Genomic DNA, 21,154 nt, shown 5'->3' on the forward strand with positions numbered 1-21,154 from the left:
TTCATCGGCTCATTGATCTATTTCTGATCTAAAAAGCTTCATGTTGCACCAAGGGCCCCATCACATAAAGAGTTCACCTGCCAGGGTGCCATGTCGGGGATCAGCCATAATTTCCCTGTAATTACGTCTATCAGATACACATCTGTGACCATGTACATGGTACATGTGAGTAGAAAAAAATGCAGGAAATAAAGTGAAACTGTGTGGATCATCATTACTGAACCAAATGCAGACAGCCTAAATTTTATCCAGTTAAAATTAAACGATAAATTAAAAAACAAAAACAAAAAACAAACAAACAAAAGAGAAAAACACCCAAAAAAAAAGAAAAAAAGAAAAAGAAATCCCTGATATAATGTATAATGCACAAGGAGTCCTTTTACCTGAAACACTGTACACCAAACCTTGCAAAGGCAGGAGTCAGGCTCAGCACAGTGATGGCAGCAGTGGTTTCCTACCATCAGGTGATTTGCGTGAATAAACAGAAGTGGCGGCCTGTGGGAGTGGATGCTATTATCACAGATCTACATTTCATTGGGCTGACAGGATGGCACCAGACCAGCTGCTTTAGAGTATTGCAGCATTACTTTATGCTTTTCTAAATACATATAAATCTGTTTGCTAAAGATAAAACAAGCTTAAGATTGTCAATGGGATTTTATTTATTTATTTAACATTAGCAGAGTAAACTTTCAAAGGTGCAGCAGATTAAAACAGTCCAGGACAGATGGTTTCGGTTTCTGACTTCACTACCTGGCAGGAGAACGTATGTGAAGGATTTGCGAGTCAAGACAGGACAAGAAAAAAGATGTTATTAAATTCTAGAGGTCAGATTGAACTATCAAACAGTAAGGGTATATTAAATAAATACTACTTCTACTACTATTACTATTACTACTACTACGACTACTACTACTACTACTAATAATAATAATAATAATGATAATAATAATAATAACAATAAGCCAGAAGCCATGTACATTAGCTGAATGTGCAGCCAGATAGAAATTTGTACGCTGACACAGTGACATGTTTATGATTTTTTTGGAACTTTTTGGCTTGGTATGCATTTGGGTTTTTGGCTTGATTTTCACCACAAGAAGAAATTTCCTGGAAGTTCCTGATAGACACAATGCCTGTCATGTTTTCCTGCTTCTTCAACCTTACTGCTGTTTTGTTGTTATTGTGACGTGACAGATTAATCTTCAAATGTTGTAACTTTCTAATGTAATAAAACATATAAAATATTGTACAGTGAATATAGGTTTGATCTATTAAGTTTTCAGAAACATGATATTTCTTATGTTAAGACAAAGTAAGCTGTTTATGATACAATTTTAAAATAAATAAGATACCTTTCAACAGAAATAATAAAGTTTCCTGGCATTACTTTGTAAACTTGCTTTCACGGTAATTTCAGTGTTAAGATAAAACAAATAACAGCCATGTTGTATAAATGTGACAAATCCTGGTTGCATTAAATCTTTTTCTTTTACACTTGAAGGTTTTACCTAATTTTATAAATGACATGGGAATTAATGAGCTGTTTGGTAATTTAGACTACACAGTAGGGCTATGACGATATGCTTTTATCCTGACTCAATTCGATTCCAATTTTTTGGGTGCTGATTTGATTTTAATTGTGATTCTCATGATTTTTCAATATTTCTGATTTTTGTAGACTAAAAACAAACAAAAAAATGTACAAAACTTTTTTTTTGCTCGTTATTTTTCTTAATTTCAATTAGGAAAAACAGCACAGTAGCCAGACCATCACTCTGCTGCTATAATGACCAAGCAGACAAGTAAAAAGATTAACAAAAACAATAAAAATGAGAAAAGTGTTATAGTGGATTGTTTGTATTTATTTGAAAAAAACATAGATTTTTTTAATTTTAAAAAGTTTAAGTTTAAAAAAAAAAAAAAAAAAAAAAGATTTTAAAATTGTGAAGCAAAAAATTCCGATATTCAATTTTTTCAATTTGATTTCCCACTTCTACAACACAGCATCAACCAGCAACAGCTCACAGAGCAAGCTTGTGATATTTAGTGCATTAACCCATATCCTATCCAATAGGGAGATGTAGTAGAGGACTACAAACACCCAAGAGTTCAGGCAGACAACAGATCTGACTGGAAATGCACCACTGAGGCTTCCTACTAAAAGGGACAAGGCAGAATAACTCTCTTTTATTTTCTTTTTAAACTTATTCTTAGCACAAGACGGTTAATATTCTTTTTCCTGTAGGTCAACATGCCCATGACTTACATGCCCAAAGACAGCATTCATGACCTCTTGTCCTTTGATCAACAAGCATTTGACTGTTATTGCATAATGTTATACTATGGCCATTTTGCTGAACCCAAAACTACCTCTAGTCTTTGTTTGCAGACACAATACTGGTACTACCCAGTTTATCTTTACAACAAGATGGATATGCAAACTTCCTTAGAGTTCTCTGTAATATTCATGATGACATGCACTAGAAATTGATCACATATCTGAATCTGAAGAGAGCAATGAGTGTGACAGCTTAGGCTGAGTGGGAGCCTGATGGAGGTGAAGGGCACAGCTGGCTTTGGCTGTGGTCACAGTTGCTATGGTGGTGTCTGATGGCAACGGGCACAAATTATCGGCTGTAGTGCTCTGTCTTGCTCCTTGGCGGGGTGAGTTGGTGGCTGAATGTGATGTCCATCTGCCACGGTTCATCACGGTGGGAAGGGAGGATTTATTCATAGTGATCAATTTTCTCCTCCAAGTTCCTTCCTCCAGACTGTTCAGTTCCAGTTTGACCACAGCTCTGGTTTTTATCAGCAGTGACACTGCTTCCCACAAAAACTTTCTCTTAAAAACTTTTAGAAGAGTATTCCCTGATGAAGACCCCCAAAGTCATTCTCACTGTCCCCCCCTCATGATGAGGGCAGAGTTTGACCAATCCATAGAACATCAGACTTAGGGGGTTAGTGTTTTATAATTATCTAAAAAAAGCCTATTATTTAGAGCATGGAATAGTTGTCAGGTGTGAAACAATGTGTTTTATGTGTGAATAGTAAAGTTTACAAGATTCCACCTTGATATGTATCCAAAGAAGTTTTAGCTTTTTGTGAGAAATACCTCATAAATAATTCTCTTTTCTTTTCTGATAGAGCTGCCACCTTCCAAGTAAACACTTTATTTCAGTATGATAACATCATATGTGTTTTCAAAAACATGCTTTTTAATAGTGACACTAGAGTAGAAAACAAATTGTGGAACAGCTATGTGTGCAGTTGTCTTAAAACAAGATTGCGATACACATGGAACCCAGTAAATTAGGAACTAAATAAAAGACCTACAAACAATGTTTTAGCCAGATTGGGATAATGTTTATTCATGTAGTATTAGTGCAGCAAGGTTAGAAATAAAAAGCAGAATGACTGATGTTTCCTATTAACATTGTTTTCTCTTTGTAATTCAGTTTTTTCATCATTTGCTCTTGATCAATGGACTGAAACATACAGTACAGTGCGAGTGCTGTGGGGGATGAGCAATTGTCCCGCTTCACAACTCCTGATTCGGTTACCTTACAGATTCACTTTTTATGTTAAATTTTGGAATCTCATCTTTCCAAACCCATTGGGAAGGGGAATAAAAACAGGTAAAAACCCGCTAATATTCACTATTGAAATGAATTGTACTACAGAAAGGCAACTTACGGAGATCTTAAATGATCGCCTTTACCAAGCTACTTAATGAGAACGCCATCCAAAAAATTTACTTCAAGCACAGCTTGGAACAGAAGAACAACAGTGGCTCACAGAGTGAGTTTATCTCCTCAATTGAAACCACTGGTCTTCCTTTGGACCATGAAATTGTCATTTGTTCTGCAAGCGTTACATCAAATGAGAGTTCAGGGCCATGTCAGGACCATTTGTTGCTGCTGAGCTTATTCTAACTTGTTATCTGACAGAATCTCCATGGATAATTATATTTAGACTCAGACAGACAGAAAGGTGGAGAAAGCTGCCTATCCTCAGAGCTGAAAGCCATGTCAGAAAAAATAATCACGCACTGTGAATCCACATGAGGTCAAGTATGAGCTATTGAATGATACATTTTCTTTTTTAATTTCAGCATCAGCAGAACCAAAAGAGCTTTTAAGTATGTGTGTGTATGTGAATGTCTGATTGTCTGTGCATGTGAACAGTATTAAGCAAAAAATAATGTAACCAGCATGAGAGATTACAGTATGTGACTTGCTTAAAACCATTAGCGAAGAAAAAAAAATATGACTTGGCAGTGGGGATTACTGTACAGAGAGAAAATCAACTCTGTGTCATTGTGTGTGTGTGTGTGTGTGTGTGTGTGTGTGTGTGTGTGTGTAATACATGGTTTATAACTGTGTAAACCAATGTGTGTAACTTTGGGTACTTGTATGTGTGACACATGGTTTGTAAACAATGTAAACCATTTTATGAGTAACCTGGAGTACTTGCGAAAGTATGTTAAAATGGACACACAAACATTTAAAAATTCTAACTTCGCAATAACTGGTGAGGAAAATATGATGACCCAGCTTTCAAACAGCGCTTAAACACACCATGAATGCACAAAGCTGGGAGGGAAGTGTCTTTAAACCCCTCATGTACCTGCATAAATACAGTTGTGTGTGTGAGTATCAGGCAATTTGTGCACACAAATCTAACGATTTTAGCCCAGGAGCCTTTCAATGAACGCACACTTTTGTCATTTGTACATGTGCAAATATATTTTGTGTGCATATTTACTAGAGATGTGTGCGTCCATTTTTACATACGTTAGCAAGTACCTCAAGTTATGCAAAAAAATGGTATACACAGTTTACACACCATGTGTTACACACACAATGATACTGAGTCAATTTTCTCTCCATATTACTGTGGGCTGGAATGTGGAAGCAGCAGAATACAACAAGGAATGGGAACAAGGGTGACATTGACTGTGTTACACTGAAAACAGCACTAGCGGGAGATCTGGTTAAGGAGAGTGGCAAAGAGCCAACTGATTGTTCCGGAAAAGAGGAAAAAAACCGACACTAAAGAAGAGAGAAGAGGATAAGAAAAGTGAGACACAAACAAAAGTGGACAGAAAAGGACTGATAAAAGAACAAGGACAGCAAAGATTCCATCTTACAAGCAACAAACCAATGTCCTTTGCCACTAACAGTGTCCTGCCCTTGATGTATACTGCAGGAGAGTGGTGGTGAAAAAGCCAGAAAGAGAAGAAGACAAAGCCATCAGTAATATGAAAAGCATCAGACCCAAAAGGAATATGGAACAGCCACTTGATGACAGCGTCATTTGCTCCAAGTGGAGGTGATGGTGGCGGCTGTAATGGAAGGAAGGGGGCGGGGTGTTGTGATGACACAAGTTGCCGGGAGTATATGTAGCCAGACTGTAGAAGCCAATCCAAAATTAACAAAAAAAAAAAAAAAAAAAAGCAACTAAAATAAATAAAGGACATAAAATGGAGCTGTACACCCAGCAGGCATTCCAGCCAGCCAATTAAAATAAATCAAGATGGAGGGGAGCGTTTTGGCTCTGGTTAATATGAGGCAGCAGACCTCTTTACTGATTTGGTGTACAGCATGGTGACATATACTGACCTGGGCTTGAGACAGCACTAGTGGTGGTGGGTTCAATAATTGCTACAGGGAAGGAGAGGGGGGGGGGGGGGGGGGGGGGGGGGGAGGGGGGAGGGAAAGAGGACATTCATGTATTATTAACAGAATGGAGACGTAAAACAAAAAGAAAACTGCATGCAAGGACAAAAGGACAGGGAATGGAGACAAATCCTCCCCATGCATTAAGGACTGATGTCTCTGTGGCAAGATGCAGCCTCCACATGCTCATAAACAACATGTTTTATTCCCCCAGCTGTCTCAGATTTGCATGACTTACAGCTGAAACAAAAAGCTGAGATGAACCCTGCAGCTATAGCTGCTTCAGAAATCTGAGGGGATTTTGTGTCTGGGTGAAAATCAAAGTCCTGGTAACCTGCACAACACCCCCCACCCCCTTGTCTTGAAAGAACAGCATCACACCGTTCTCAGGTAGCACCCATCTCTTCTTAGGTAGATCTTAAATCGCATCAGTTTAATTCAGTCCTCCTCCTCCACACACAGAAGCATAGTCATCCATTTTTTTCTCTCCTCCGTTTTAGGATGTATGAACTGACTGCAGAATGAACCAAAAATGGGAACTTATAGTCTGTTTGATCCCTCGGAGGAGGGAACTTGGAGTCTCAATCTGATTACCTTATGAACTCATTTCAGGCTAAGCCACTGGTGGCATTTGAGAGATGGAATAGTTCGACTCCCAGAAATACTCAATCTGGTGTCAAACTGAGGCTGCATGCAAGTTCTTTCCTCTTTAAATGAATCTTATCCTTGGTCACATTTGCAACTAAAAGGTCCCAACAGACTTTGCTGTGTCTAGTTAGATATAAACACATCGCTATCATGTAAACACAACTGTTCGCTAAATATGAAGCGTATAGAAATGATGTAAATAACTGTTTTCTGTTGCGCAAACAAACACTTAACTTGGGTTAAGCTGAGAGAAGGCTTGTGTAGACACTCACTTGAGTCTGAGGTGTTTGGCAAAGTAAAGCTGTTCCTCACCAGGAGAGCTTAAGTCAAAGTGATGTAATGGTTGTGCTCATAACACCTCCAGGTTTCTGACACATGAACAGCGTGACTTACACTTGCAGTAACATTATTAATACAGTCTTTTAAATTTCATACAACTCTACATAGTAAGTCACCTTCATCTAAAAGGTTTTATGGTGGAGGAGGAGCTTATCTGTCACAAGGGAAACCATGGCAGCCACGATTACACTTCACATGTATTCACTCCAAAAGAGAATATTACTTTATAAGCTGTTGCAGTGAGCTGCTGTATCTAGGCCAGAAAATAGTGCAGAGGCACACTTAGACTCTCCATTTTAATCCATTTACATGGGAACTCAATGTGGCTACTTTCGATTGCAGGGCAAAAGAGATACATTGAGGTTTGCATAGTACTTCGTGTCACTTTTCTGAAGTGCCCTAACAACTGTGTAATGACTGTGTAGCTGTTTAACAGACCGCTGTTATGCCAACAAAAACATTTGCTTTCATTTGATTTCATCATTCTATCTGAAAGGGTGGGAAGAGGGTTGAATTGTGTAGGAATCAGTATTCACACTTGAAATTATATGCCTTTTTCACTTGGTATATTCACAAGGAAATGGTCGAATTCATCTTTTCTACCAAAAATGTTTCTACTTTAGGAACTCCTGGGGGAGCCGATAGTGAAGACAGTTCCTTTTCAGTTCCTTCTTCAAAAAGGCAAGCGGGCGCTATCTGATTAATACTTGAGCATGAATTCACCAGTGAATCATTTCATGAGCTCTCAGACACTCCTCCATTACTGTGGAACACATCTTTTGACATGCAATCTCTCCCCTCGTAGCGCCGCACTCACTTGGACTCCTTCTCTCGTTAAGGAGAGCTACACATCATTTTGCGTACTGTATGTGCCATCCAACCTCTCGCACAGCCTGCGCAATTGCAAGATAAAACACATTAGTTTTCCCAGCTATTCCATCTCATGGATTTCTTTTCTCTTTGTTCTATGCAGGCAGGACAATGCAAGAGATTTATCTGACATGATTTGTAGAAACTAATGTTCATGTGGGGCCCTGCTCAGAATGTAGGTCATTACATGTATATTATGGAGCTCCTATTAAAAAGTGAACAAATCAGTTTTACATCGTAGACCCTGGTTGCCATACAGACAGCGACAGGGACTTGTTGGAGTTGTTAAAAACATAAACTGGGTTCAAATCCATAAACTAAAGAGAAAAAAAGAACATTATGAATGACTTGCTTAATCAATAATCATAATCGTTAAATCTTTTTAAAAGTTGGAGGAAATACATTTTTTTGTACTCATGTGCAGCAGAAAGTCTGCATCTTTGAGTAAAACATGGGGACATGTTCCAAAGAAACTATAATCCGAGTCATTGTACTATCGGTATGTCATTAGTCTTAATTACTCCATCTGACTGCGAGTTGTTGTTCACACAGAAAAACGTTCCTCATGTGAGCTGTTCAGCTATTCTTAAACATTTGCCTCACTTTTTGCCTTCACCTTTAAGGAACAGTTGGCGTTTAAGGCTGTGTTTGTTTGTAAGCAGCTAATTAGTTATTCATTCTATGGGATTTTTATTACTGGCCAGCGTATGCAACATGTTGTGGGCGCACACTGGCATGAGTCGTGCAAAGATGAACGTCCCTAGCGGTACATCTTGTTTCCAGTAGAACTCAGCAGGGGTGGTGTGGGTGCGTGTGAAGTCCTTTGCCCGTTGGGCTTCTGGATGAGCGCTATGCTTCAGCACCAAACATTTCCTCACTGCCATGAAACTGGAAAACGTTAATGGCTTTTTTTGATTGCTTAAATATGGAAATGGAGGCATTTAAATGAAAGGTAAATGGTGTAATAATGCAAGCATGCTTTTGGGGAAAATAAAGAAATTAAAAACCTGAAAAGATGTCTGGGTACTATTTGTTTCCTTTCGACAGTTAGCAACTAAATGAAGTCAAGGTAGGGTTTTAGATTGATAAGCAATGCTGAAAAAGGAAAGAAAACAAGGAAAGGGGAACGGGGAATTAAAAACATTTTTAAAAAAAGCTAAAACGTGTTAGCGACATCCAATCCCCATATGGCTTCAGCATGACATCCTAAAAACTTAAACTCTTATCACTCACCCACGTTTCAGGTTTCACCTTTAGTTCCTATTTTCCTGCATCTCTGCTTTATGACTCAGGTACAATCACACGGTGGGAGAATAAACAACATCATCAACAACAATGGCAGATGAGAAGACGTGTCAAAATGACACCTACACATGCAGTGATTGATAAGCGTGACAAATGAATACAGCGTTCATTAACCCAGTAGCCAGCAGTGTCTCTCCTGCCTGAGGGATGGTGAGCAGTGACAGAGAGAGCGAGGGTAGCTCTTTTTCTTCCTCATCAGTCTCTTCCGATTACTGCTCAGAGGGAGGAGAGGAGAGAGGAGAGGAGGAAATGAAGAAAGAGGGAACAGGTGGAGAAAATCTCCTCCAGGGCTAAGCCAGAGTGGGCTGGGGGATAAGAGCTTGACCAATTAAGCTGGTGGACTCCTCAGAAAATTGGAGTGAACAGTCTTGGTCTTTTCATTGGAGTTCACTTACAGCAAGCACATGAAATAGGAGGTGGAAATAGAGATAGTCAACGTGGTCATTGTTATACCTCAGCTACATTTATAAAACACATGTGGTTTACATACATGGTAAAAGTACATGTTCAGTTAATGGTAAAATAACAGCTTAAGTTGTGAAAAATGCTTTGGAGGAAAATATTTTTCTCTTTTTCATATATGTAGCCTCCAAGGCTTTTCCAGGAGGAATAAAACTACTTTTATTTTCCTTTTCTTTTTCTCCTTGGCTGGATTAAATTATGGGCTCTTGATCTCCTCTTGCAGTCAGAGGGGTGTCATCCTAGAGGACTGGAGAAAATGACCTTTTTGACCCGAAAGAGGAGGACGGCTTCGGGTGTATTAGTTTTCTTTTCTTCCCTCCCCCCCAGATAAACACACAATTCACATTTACCTCCAGATTTCTCTTTCAGGACCTCCTGCAGACCCCAAACCAGATGGTCTGAACAAAACCTCTAACACAATTTACAGTCCCTTAGATCAATAGATACGGAATGTCACATCGAACTAAGCAACTGGCTCTTGTCAAAATGACACCTTTACACCTCAAGATAAGACTCAACGGCGCCAGGAGAGAGACCCGGCAACTCTGCTTTGATCCTCCCCGAATATACATTCTGGGTGACAGATCCACCCCTCTTCCCACAGGAAGAAACTCCAGATGCACTTCTTTGTGTCTTCTTTAAATTTCCTTTCACTAACTGGTTTAATGTAGCCTACATGATTTTTGTTGATAGGTTTGACTGAAGTTTCCCTTTTTATTCATTCTCATATGTGATTTAAATCCTTGAACTGATCACACATCAGAATCAATCATGAACACTTTACTACATAATGTTGGTTATATCCTTCCAAGTTTGGAACCCCTGTTAAGCAAATAATAGGAATGGATAAGAATGTAACTCTCTTTCAGGATTCATCGGCTGAGGAAGACAAGTCATGCCAATGGATTAATCCACACTTGATAAGAAATATGTGAAATATGCAACAATTGGGTTTCATGTGTAAAAGTATTACTATTGGTAAATGTTCCCTTTTCAAGCAAACAAAACATCTGCATGAGTCCCCAGAATGTTGATTGCCATGCTTAAAGCTAGGAAACAAAGTTAATAATTTGATTATCATGATCATGTTAATGAAATGGGAGAAAGGAACCAGGGCCCGCAGTGAAATAAGACCTGAATCACTCCTACCCTCTTGGTTAACAATCAAAGCTGACCTGATTGGGTAAGACTGACCAGCCTTCTGACTATTAGTGGTTTGTGATTGGTCAGGACCTAGGAGGAAGGGTCCAGTTAAATGGACCCGCTTTGGACTTCGAGGGTGGTTTTTGTCCTCCCTTGTCTTCTCTCTCGGCCCTTGACTCTCGATCGCCGTGATTCTTGTACTTTGACTTAATTTCGTTGCCCTCTCGCAACTTTCCGCTGTACGCAGCTGTTTCTTTGTTCTCATAAGTTTACTCCATCTCTCTTCTTTTGTGCGCGTAAGATCTTAACGAGATAAGTTCGAACAGAAAAGTAATATTTGTTTTGAAGGCGAAACAAGCCTTGTTTAAGTTTACCCAGCGAACATTTTTATTTTTCCTTTTTGAGATCAGTAATTCACCAGAACCGCAGTTCCACTAATTTTTGCGTCTGTACAAGTACTGCCTACCCTCAGACAGTACGCGTGGAACACAACCTTTGGAATAATTTGAGTACGAGAAACACCGCCCTTGGTTCTGGGATTCTGCTGGACAGAGATCCCAACCCGTTCATCAGAGCAGCTCCAGACCTACTTCTCCCGACGCCAGAAGGTCCATTTCCCGGAGACTTGCAGTCCAGGACAGAACCACCCGGTCCGCCGGCTCCATCAACTGACCCAGTGGGAAAAAGTAGGATCTTCATAGCGCTTTGATATCACTTGTGGTGTTCAACAGTACATCAAATTTAACCAAAGTATAAATTTGAATTCTTATTCAAACACAATATCACTAAGTATAATTTTAACAAAGATTTAAGTGAAATAACGATACAGATTTAATTGCTTCAATTCCAACCAGTTCCTTTCTGCCCCATTTCATTCAATTCATTTTTACCTCTCATTATTACTGTCATAAATGAAAATCCCTGTAAAAAAATTCACTTGACCATCTCACCAATAACCTCTCCATCATTGCTCATTTTCACTGCTGTATGTTTACCATCATTGAAATAAATATGTATAATCACTTCATCCGTTCTTGTCATAATTTCTGAATGTACAATTTCTGGTTCATTCGTTCTGAGAATTTATTACTTTAAGTGAGACTGTGTTTATTGAATTAAGTATATTTCAGGTTTTTCTCATCCTCCTGAATCTTAAGTTAAGTAAAAGTGATGAGTGGTGCTCCGAGGTAATTAAAATTTAATAAGTAGTAATTGATAGAGGCATAGTTTTACTACATATATCTCTGTCTTTTTTGGGTGAAAGTTTGTTTGCTTTGTGCATCTTCACTGATCATGTTTCCAATTTGCTTTGCAAAAATGATCTACACTAGCCAAAATGAAAAAGCTTCTTTTTTCAAAGCCTTCCTAAGATCCCACCTATGACTTTTCCTTTGGAATCAGATCTATACTCCATTCAAGTACATGTTATTTTCTCCTGTTGAAGTCATTCGTCTGATTTTTTTCAATCTATGCTTTTCTGTACTGAATCGAAAGCTCCTTCAGTTATTGAAAATTGTATAAAGATTTAGTTGCAAAACTGATATTTGAAATTCTTCCTAATTATTTCCCCAAAACCCCAGTTCGTGTGGAAGACAAGCAGCGCCAAAGCATGATGCTGCAATGCTATGTATCAGTGTGGTCATAATGGTCAGTTATACCGAGACAGCTAATTCCAACAACTTAACATGTTGCAACAACAAGCATGATGTAGTTAAAGCTGAAGGACTTCAGACCACAACCTGGCTGCATTAATATGAGCATGCAACAGGATTCCTGTTCAAGGAAGAGTTTAAACACTGATGTGCTTAACTTATGAGAAACAGACATATTATTCTAATTTATACTTATTATCACGAGACCCTGCTTATCTGACATATAGCTCAATAATATTGATATGAGTGGAATAAATTTAAAGGAAGATACATTAACGGTAAAGGAATCTACAATGTATCAATGTGTACAGACACCACATACCTAAAAGTATAGGAAGCCTTTTGCTCTTCTTTTAAAACTCACCTATTTAATAAGGAGGAGCTTTGATCTAAGTAGGATAAGCAGCATGTAGAAACTAACAAAAAAACACAACAAAAACTTTCAAACTAATAATTTCATACCATTTCCAAACATGCAGAAGCTCTGGATGTCAGTGGTTCAGGCTCAGCACAAACTGAACAACATCACAGCAAGGAAAGTAAACCAGGACACAGCCTTCATTAGCAGCTGTAACTAGCTGACTGGCGCAGGGACAACATGGACAACATGTTACAGTGAAAAGTACAGAAGCATGCTCCAGCAGAGCAACCGCAGTCTGACATCAAACATAGAAAAAAAGCATCTACATGGGACCTGAACTGATTGACAAGTGCAGCACGACTAGCTATTTACAACGTTTTCAAATTGTGCAAAATGGAAGTCAGTGAAGATGCAAAGTCAGCTAACCTCTGCAAAGGAGACTAATGTCATGCACTGATGCAAATCTGTAAATATAAAGATAATGTTTCTGTGTTTACTCACATTCACCTGTTAAAATAAAAATCAATAAATGTAAATCACATAACATGAAAACTATGACTGCATGCTTGGATTTTTGGAATAAGAGCTTTGCTTTATAATTAAAACAAACTAAGGCTGAAGTACAGGCTACACCTGCAAGCTCTGGTTGTATTAAATGAAATACAAGCTGAAAGCAAAGTACAACCAATTATACCTACGCTTTTTATTCTTTCATTCATACCTTTTATCCAGCTTTATTCAGGCATACTTATGTCACTTAGCAACTGTTTATAAGTACAGACAATTGTAACAAGAGCTTCTCCACTTAACTGTGTGAACAACACCGGGCTCTGTGTTATTCACAATGTATGAAAAGATTTGTGCACTCTCGCACACATGAACACTTGAAAATGCACACATTACTCCAACACAGAAAGGCTAAGGCTGTATACTCTTTCTCCGTGAGACAAACCCAGTTTGCGTACCCACAGCTTTTAATACAGAGCATAAAGTGGTACTTAGATGAAAGAGTTCATGATCACTTACTGATTAAAAGGAAAAACACCCAATTGATATAAAATAACTTGAGGAAGACAGCAGACAGCACAGAATCTGGCAACTAAATCAATTCAAAAGGACAGAGATTAGTCAGAACCCACCAATGTGAACAACACCGACACAAACTTAAGATTTAAATTCTTTCTCCTCCTCATTTGGTTTGAAACAGAATCCAATGACTTGCTGTGGCTGATCCAAATTGAAGGCAAATGTGTTTACTTTTCCTGCAAATTTTTCTGAGTCACAGTTCATCTCATCAGCAATAATAGCAAGCCTTTTCCTGCAGTGATTTAAAGTGAATCTGTTAGGTTAAGACAAAAAAATTTACACTGCAGAAGGATAAAGACCTTTCAACTTTAAAAGCTTGACAACAGAGCAGTGAGAGTGAACCCTGAGTTCTCAGTATTTCACTTCATGTGCTATCTGTTCACGTTTTGGCTGCATTTTCTAAGGGGACAACTCCCCAATTTAAACATGTTCTACTAATCTTCTTGCAAAGGCAGAAATTCTTTAATCATATACCACCTACATTGTGTTGCTATTTAAAATTCACCTCAATTTATCAACCGCTATCAAATATGCATGCCTCTTTCCCCCATCACATCTCGCCCATCAATAGCTATCGACGGATTCTGAAATAGCAATCCAAAGTCACCCATGGTGAAATCTAACCTCTGGGTTTGGTTATTTGCCTCAGCGTATAGCAGCGAGGTGTGCTGCGGCGACTGCTTGCCATTTCTTGTTAAAAGCAACAGCAGAACTGCCCTCTCTTCCATTAGTGGAGATCAAGAGAGAGAATTCAGATTGAGAGTGCGTTTGAGTGTAAAACTGATTGATAGGGAGGAAGAATGAGCGACAAGGGAGAAAGAGAGGAGGAAAGATAGAAAGAACAAGAGAACGAGATAAGAGAATCAGACAGACAAAGCCATGATGGAGAGACAGACAGAGAGATAAAGAGATGGAATGAAGAGGGAAAAAAGTTGGGGGTGGCAGCTCAGGAAGCTGCCTCTTCTGTCTATTCTGAGGGTTTCTTTGCCGCTCTGCCTTTGAGGCCTCGCTAGTGTCACATTAAGATCATCCATTTGAGAATCTGAGACAAGCCTTTGATGTTCTTTGTGCATACACAAACAGGAGAGCAGAGTGCTCCTTTGACAATTGCCAACTCTACAGAAATGTCTTTTGTATTCTGAGTCTCTGGCCTACTAGGGACAATGTTATCATCAGAGAGTGCCGCTCAAACTAGTGAATAATTTAATTTACCTGTTCATATTTCATCACTGAATACATTAAATTGATATTTTTTTTCACTCAAATTGATATTTTTTTTCACTCATCCACACCCTAAAACATTGAGTGCTATGTTTTCCAGCTCTTTTCTGTCACTACTTTTTCTTTATTTATTATGGTCTTTTTTATATAGCTGCTCTACCGGAACATCAGATGGAGCATAGAAAAGAAAGCCTAACAGTGTAGGGATGTCCAATCTAAACCTGCCAAAATATACGGTGTTGAGCTCCAAACAAATTCATGAATATATGCAGTTAAATCCTTAATGAAAGAAGTGTCTTTTTTTTTCCAGAAGTGAAAGTGGCTGAAAGCCTCTTTAAAAAAAAAAACCAAACTGAATTTAAAATGCGAATGTTTGTTGAGTGGACTAACCCATTTTAGATTTTATTTAAAAGCAAATGTCGGGACATTTTCATTTTTTTAAATTTTTTATTTTGTTTTTGGTTGGGTGGTAGGGGTATGAATAATATTAAGCAGCCCTGTTTTCCAAAAAGCAATGTGCACATTGATATTTATAAAGTATTCCGTGGCTGTGAAGCCATACAAAGCTTTTACTTTGTTTTATAAAGCCTAAGTTTTGAGTAACCATGACACAAAATGACAGTAACATTTAAATGTCTGAAAGCAGGACTGGTGCAGCAGATACCTTGGAGGTGAACACACTTGGAGGTGTGAGTGGGTGCCTTGGACTCTTTGCAAAATTCTTTAAACAGATGTATGGAGATGTAGGCAAAAGGAACATTTTGGACTTTGATTTTCTTGTAGTTCTCACTAATCATCTCAAAACTGAGGAGGCTTTGTTGTGAAAACAGCAAAAGTATGCAAGCCATAAAGCAACCTTCAAACCACTGGCTATTTCATGCATATATGCAGAGATTTAAACTCTTTTTGACCACCAGAAGTACTTTGACACCACAAGCCACATAAATCCATTCACATTCACACATAAACACATAAAGCACTTCTTGTCTAAACCTTGTTACAGGGTTTATGTAGTGCTTTTTCTTTATCAAAACACTCACACACTGATGGATGCATCTGAGCCAACACAAGATTGAGTCCCTTGCCACCAAGCACCGATCTTCCGACTGGCAGATGAGCTGCAGCAACACTGCCAACAATTGAACTTTCTGCATTCAAACGATGACTGCTGAACAAGACAAGATGTCTTGGCCCATATATACATTATCCATCATCCAGGTATTCACTGAAAGCTTCAAAATGTTGTCTATTGTCTCCAGAGGTGACATTAGACTGTGGCTGATGGGTTCCCACATTGCTGCTTCATCAATAACATAGATTCTCTGAAGATGGGTATTGATGAAGTACTTGGTGGGTTTAATCATCTGCTGCAGAGACTTCGCACCTTCCCCAGGCCAGTTTATGGTATTGCAAATTCACAGAGTAAAACATCTTCATTGTTTACTCCATACTCACTGCATATCCTCATACACACCTCTCGTGCCACACTGACTTCTAACCTCCTTAACTAGTTCTGTAACTGCAGTCACCACCGTGTGTGTGATACATAACATGAGCCAGATGAGATCTAGTTATAAGCTGCACACTGTACTTGGGTGTCATGTGGGTGAAATGTGATCAAAATGTTCGTTGGCTTGGACAGATTATGGATTATGGCAAGTGTTGTGTGGTCCAAATGCGGTCCTAATATGAGAAGCCTTCCTTATGGCAGTTTCCTTGTAGGCCACATGTTGTGGTCATGTTGCCTTTGGCAGCCACGCTCACATTTAGTAAACACTGTAAGTCAGGGCCAAACACGGCACAAATAAAACTGTGGATTGGGCATTTTTGGGCGAAACATATTTTGCCATCTGGGCCGTCGAAGCCGTGACCATTCAACCACTGGTAGCTTTACAGTATTTGATTGGAGAATTCTGGGACTGACGGATAAATAGATGTCACTGATGTCTACAAAGTCTGGCTGATTTTTAATAAATAACTTTTCTGTGATGAGACACATTCAGAACTTTATCTGTGCTTTACAGAAGTGCTTCACAGTCCTGGCCCTCGGAGACCCCTGCCCTGCATACTTTAGTTCTCGCCGTTTCTAGCGCACCTGATTCAGATTAATTAAACTGCTAGTTGAGTTCTTTGCAAGTTTGCTAATGAGCCATTCATGTGAGTCAGGTGTGTTAAAGTAAGGTTATCTTTAAAACATGCAGGGCCAGGATAGTCTTTCAAAATCTGCTTTAAACAGACTTTGCAAAATCATTATTTCCATTTGTAAATAGAAAAAATTGTGTGCCTCCTCTAGGAGTTTTCTGATGATTTTCTTGATACATAACTTTGAAAATACATTAAATTACTAGGTTTACTTTGAATAGACTGACTCATCCCAGCAGGTGTACTCTGCCTCTTGCTTTCAAAAGACAACGATCCAAAACAAACATCTATCACTTTTACATTTTCAGTAATCATCCACCACCATGTCATCAGCATGTTGCATGTCTTTGTGTGATAGCTTAATTATTTTTTTCTTAATAGCTTTACCATGATGTATGTTCTTGTTAGCCATAGCTTGGAGTATTGATTGGTTTCTGCTTTTCTTTTCTTCCCCAGTGGCCCAATCACATCATTCTTCAGTCATTTTGACTGGTTGCTCTATTCCTGCTCTGAGAAGAGATACTCAGCGTTCTTCATGGTTCCTCCATAACTCATCACCTCCTGCCTTCACAGCAAAGGTCGAAGGTTATGCTCAGGGAGAATATGGTGCTGCATAAAAATAAATCTCCTCCCTTCATTTGCATGCAATGCCAATGCAGTTATCTTCTAGAAAAGTCAGGGGAAGAATACACAGGGTTGTCCAAGTAAAATGCGTTCAGTTATTAGCAATTACGTTTCTGGTTGATTGTCTAATAAATGCACTATTTCTGTTGGTCATCAAAAAAAGATTAAATAATTGCTTTGCTGTTACTTCCACACTTCAATCGTTGAGCCTTGGTGTCCTGTGATAACCACTGAACCTCATGATCTGTAATCTGTAACCCTTTTTGTCGTACTGCTGGCAAATAAATGAATGTTTTTGTAGAAACATTTCCATAACCACAACAAATAATTGCAAAGAGCATAAATGCACTTTAAGTTTGTCTAATGATGCTTTGGCCTTGTTGGAAGTTAGAAAGCTTTGACGTTCCTAAAATCTAAGTACATTAATTTGGCATTACCGTACAATTCCTGGCCTGCGTTGCCGCTTTTATGTTGCTGAAATTCTTTTTCAGGTGGTGTTTTCAGTTTGTACACATGCAGATGTGGACTTAAAAAGCAGATACACACACACACACATATCCACCCATTCTTCAACCACAGATTTACAAAAGTATCGAATAGAAAATAAAAAAACACACCGTTTTTCAGGCACCCAATTGTTGCTCTGAAAGTAGTTTTTGTTTTCCTTTCCGCAAGACATGAAATTGCAGCAAGAATGCAAACGCTAGCGAGGCCATAAAATCTCACACTGACATCCACAACACTCTTTCAGCCGTCTTCACAATACTCCACTTAACCACAAGCAGGTCGAATGAAAACTTACGAATGAGAGGCACACTGGCATTAGCCGTCCCTAACTTGTTGGTGGCAACACATGTGTAGTTCCCGTAGCGATCCTCTGTCATGTTGGTCACTGTGAGGACTGATCTGGAGCTGAGGCTCTTGATGTCGATGCCCTGACCCTTGATAATCCTGAAAAGAACAACACAAGTGCAACAAATGAGGCTTTGATTTCTCACCTATACAAATGAAGTGTTTTTGGAGAAATGACAGGAGTCAAGGATGGTGCAAATGTCTGCTTAAGTGGGTCTTCAACAGTACAGTACTTCATCATCCTCTTCAGCAGATCTTGTTATCTCTTGGTCTGTCCCATTTGCTTTGGAGAGACACATTGAAGGACTGGGAGAAATGACCCAGAGGTGAAGCAGCTGGATACCACTTAAAATGTTGTTCACCCTTTCTTTTTTTTGCAAGGATGCAGGGGATTATAATTAATCCTGCACCAGTTGCTGCTGGCATCTTTGTTGATAACTCAAATGTTTGACAGCTTACTCTGGTGGTGATGATGATCTTTTACAGCCTGAAGATATAAAATGTATATTTAAATATGTCTACAGAGGCATATGGTGAAAATGGGATTGTTGCACACAGTTAGTCCAATTTATTTTAATCTCTGCTGTTTCCCATTATTAACTAAAGAATAATCCAGAGGGAGAAAATATCTCTTCTTTGGCCCCACTGTGACCCTCCCACAGTCTCTAGCTCAGCTGCTCAAGCTGGTTTGAGAGCCACTCTGAGCCCAAACATGACATGTGACCTTATGGCCCAACATATATCTGCAAATCTGTTTTTTCTCGCCCACTGTAACCTCCCTCAGTGTTATCTTAACATTAACGGATAATCTTAGCATGTGTTTGGCATCATCATCAGTAGTTTAACATCGTACTAGTCAACACTTCCCCTGTCACAGTGAAAGAAATCTCCCACCCCTTCACGTGCGCACATAAACACTCGCCTACTTCCAATCAAATATGAAAGCAGTGACGCATCAAGAGAAAGATTTCCTTGTCAAAGCTGTCACACTACATCTGATAGAGACAAACTAGAAGGAGAGTTGCACCAACACAGAGCCAAAAGCAGCTTTCACATCGCATGCAGAGTGAATGGGCAGCGAGGAAGTCAATTCTAATGTGGTAGAGATGCTAAAAAAAAGCTCTGAGCCCATGTTCTTACACTAATGTTCTGCTCATGATGACAAGTAGATGAAGAAATCACAGTTTAGCCATATAAGAAGTCACCGAAGGAACCAGTGCTTGAATTAAGTAAAGACTAGAATCATGAAAACTTGCCTCCTTAGCAATTTGAATAAATTGAATCCACCCCATAATTACAATTAGCACAGCGTGAGTTGATGATTGAAATTGTGCTCACCAGGAGTGCGTAAATGATGTGTAATAGGGGTAATTTGGTTTTTAAATTCAAGAACTGACACTTGAATCTGGACTGATTGATGTATGTGTCGCAAATAATTTAAGCCAGTTGCCAGCAAACATTTTATTAGAATTCAAGGTGAGGACAAGGCGCAAATGACTCTTGCTGGAACATTTTCGTGGACTCTCCCCAGAGGCTGAAGAAACGGGGATCAAGCAAATGCATTGTCTCTGGGAAAAAAGAAAACAAGCACAAACAGTACTTTTCTATCAACCAAGGGCAACTAATGACCTGGCTGTTCTTGTCAAATGTCAGCATGACAGATTGCTCTTTAAAGTACAAGTTTAAACACATTTCAGTACTCGACCTGCCCTACAAACTTCAGTAAAACGGCATTTTTCATAAAAATTAGCAGGAATTTGCTCTGCATTTGCCTTTTTGTCAGGGTCTGTTGACTTGTAACAGGAGGAAGAGAGGTGACATTAGCTCTCTGTATCAGAAGTCATAAATGTGAACCAACAGACACAAAACACAAAAATGTACAGAAAAAAAGAACATTAACAAGAAAAGTCAGTTTTAATATTATGGTGATATGTTTTTACTTTTAAAATTACAATCTGAAATGTCTCAATAAATCTCACGTGTTCCATGTATTATGAATTCAAAAGTATTCAAATTGAACATGTGGTTGAAGAGATGCAGAGAGCAACTTTAGGGCAGAGGTCTAAAAGAAATATGCACAAGGCTCAGAGGGTTACGTTTAGTTCTCTGTTGAAATTTATGGTGAAAACTAAAAGCTAAGCAGGATGACACAAGGGAGCACAATGTATACGCTCACATTTTAGTAGATGGAGCCTAAAATTAAAACCAACAAAAAGCCAAACGTGGGTAAGTTTCGGGTTTAGTGGATAACAAGATTTAAATGAGAGCTCTGTGTTTTTTGTGAATATCTTCTGAAGCTAATGTGACCCTCAGTGTTTACGGTGCCATCTGCGATGTCTCTGAATCAAAACAAAGCAGATTACCATGATTTGTCGCTTTGTAGTCAACATTGTTTGATGACTGTTTGGAAGACAAACAAGGAAAAATATTTAATGTTATGGTTTTGATTCTATAATTGGGTCATCAAAATTATGCGGAACACGAGGAGTTCTGTCTTCACAGGGAGTAGAACAAACGCTCGTGTTTTTGAAGAGTTGAATAATACATACACAAAAAATACAAACAGGTCAGACAATTTACCTCAAGGAGTTTTTGGAAAAAGTATCTGTTGGATGACATGAAATGTTACACAACACTCCAGCTGACACTGAACCATGTTGGTGTTGTGACGTTGTTCAGCGTCATCCTCCCAATGTTCAGTAGACATAGGAAGGATGATGCATTATACTCACTGTATCACAGAAGATAGCAAACAGCCAGGTGAGACT

The 21,154-nt window shown here is 38.9% G+C and overlaps 1 protein-coding gene across 1 annotated transcript in view; it reads right to left on the minus strand.

Annotated features, from left to right (window-relative positions):
* The window catches only part of negr1 (neuronal growth regulator 1), a gene marked incomplete at both ends in the record, with an annotated part of 159,391 nt that overhangs the window by 25,990 nt on the left and 112,247 nt on the right, over positions 1 to 21,154 (minus strand). Inside the window, one exon of the mRNA XM_079245459.1 lies at positions 18,337 to 18,485. Coding sequence (XP_079101585.1) covers positions 18,337 to 18,485 — 149 coding nt within the window. The remainder of the gene's footprint in view (positions 1 to 18,336; positions 18,486 to 21,154) is intronic.

The sequence above is a fragment of the Telmatherina bonti genome, assembly GCF_933228915.1.
Source record: "Telmatherina bonti genome assembly, chromosome: 8".
Lineage (NCBI taxonomy): Eukaryota > Metazoa > Chordata > Actinopteri > Atheriniformes > Telmatherinidae > Telmatherina > Telmatherina bonti.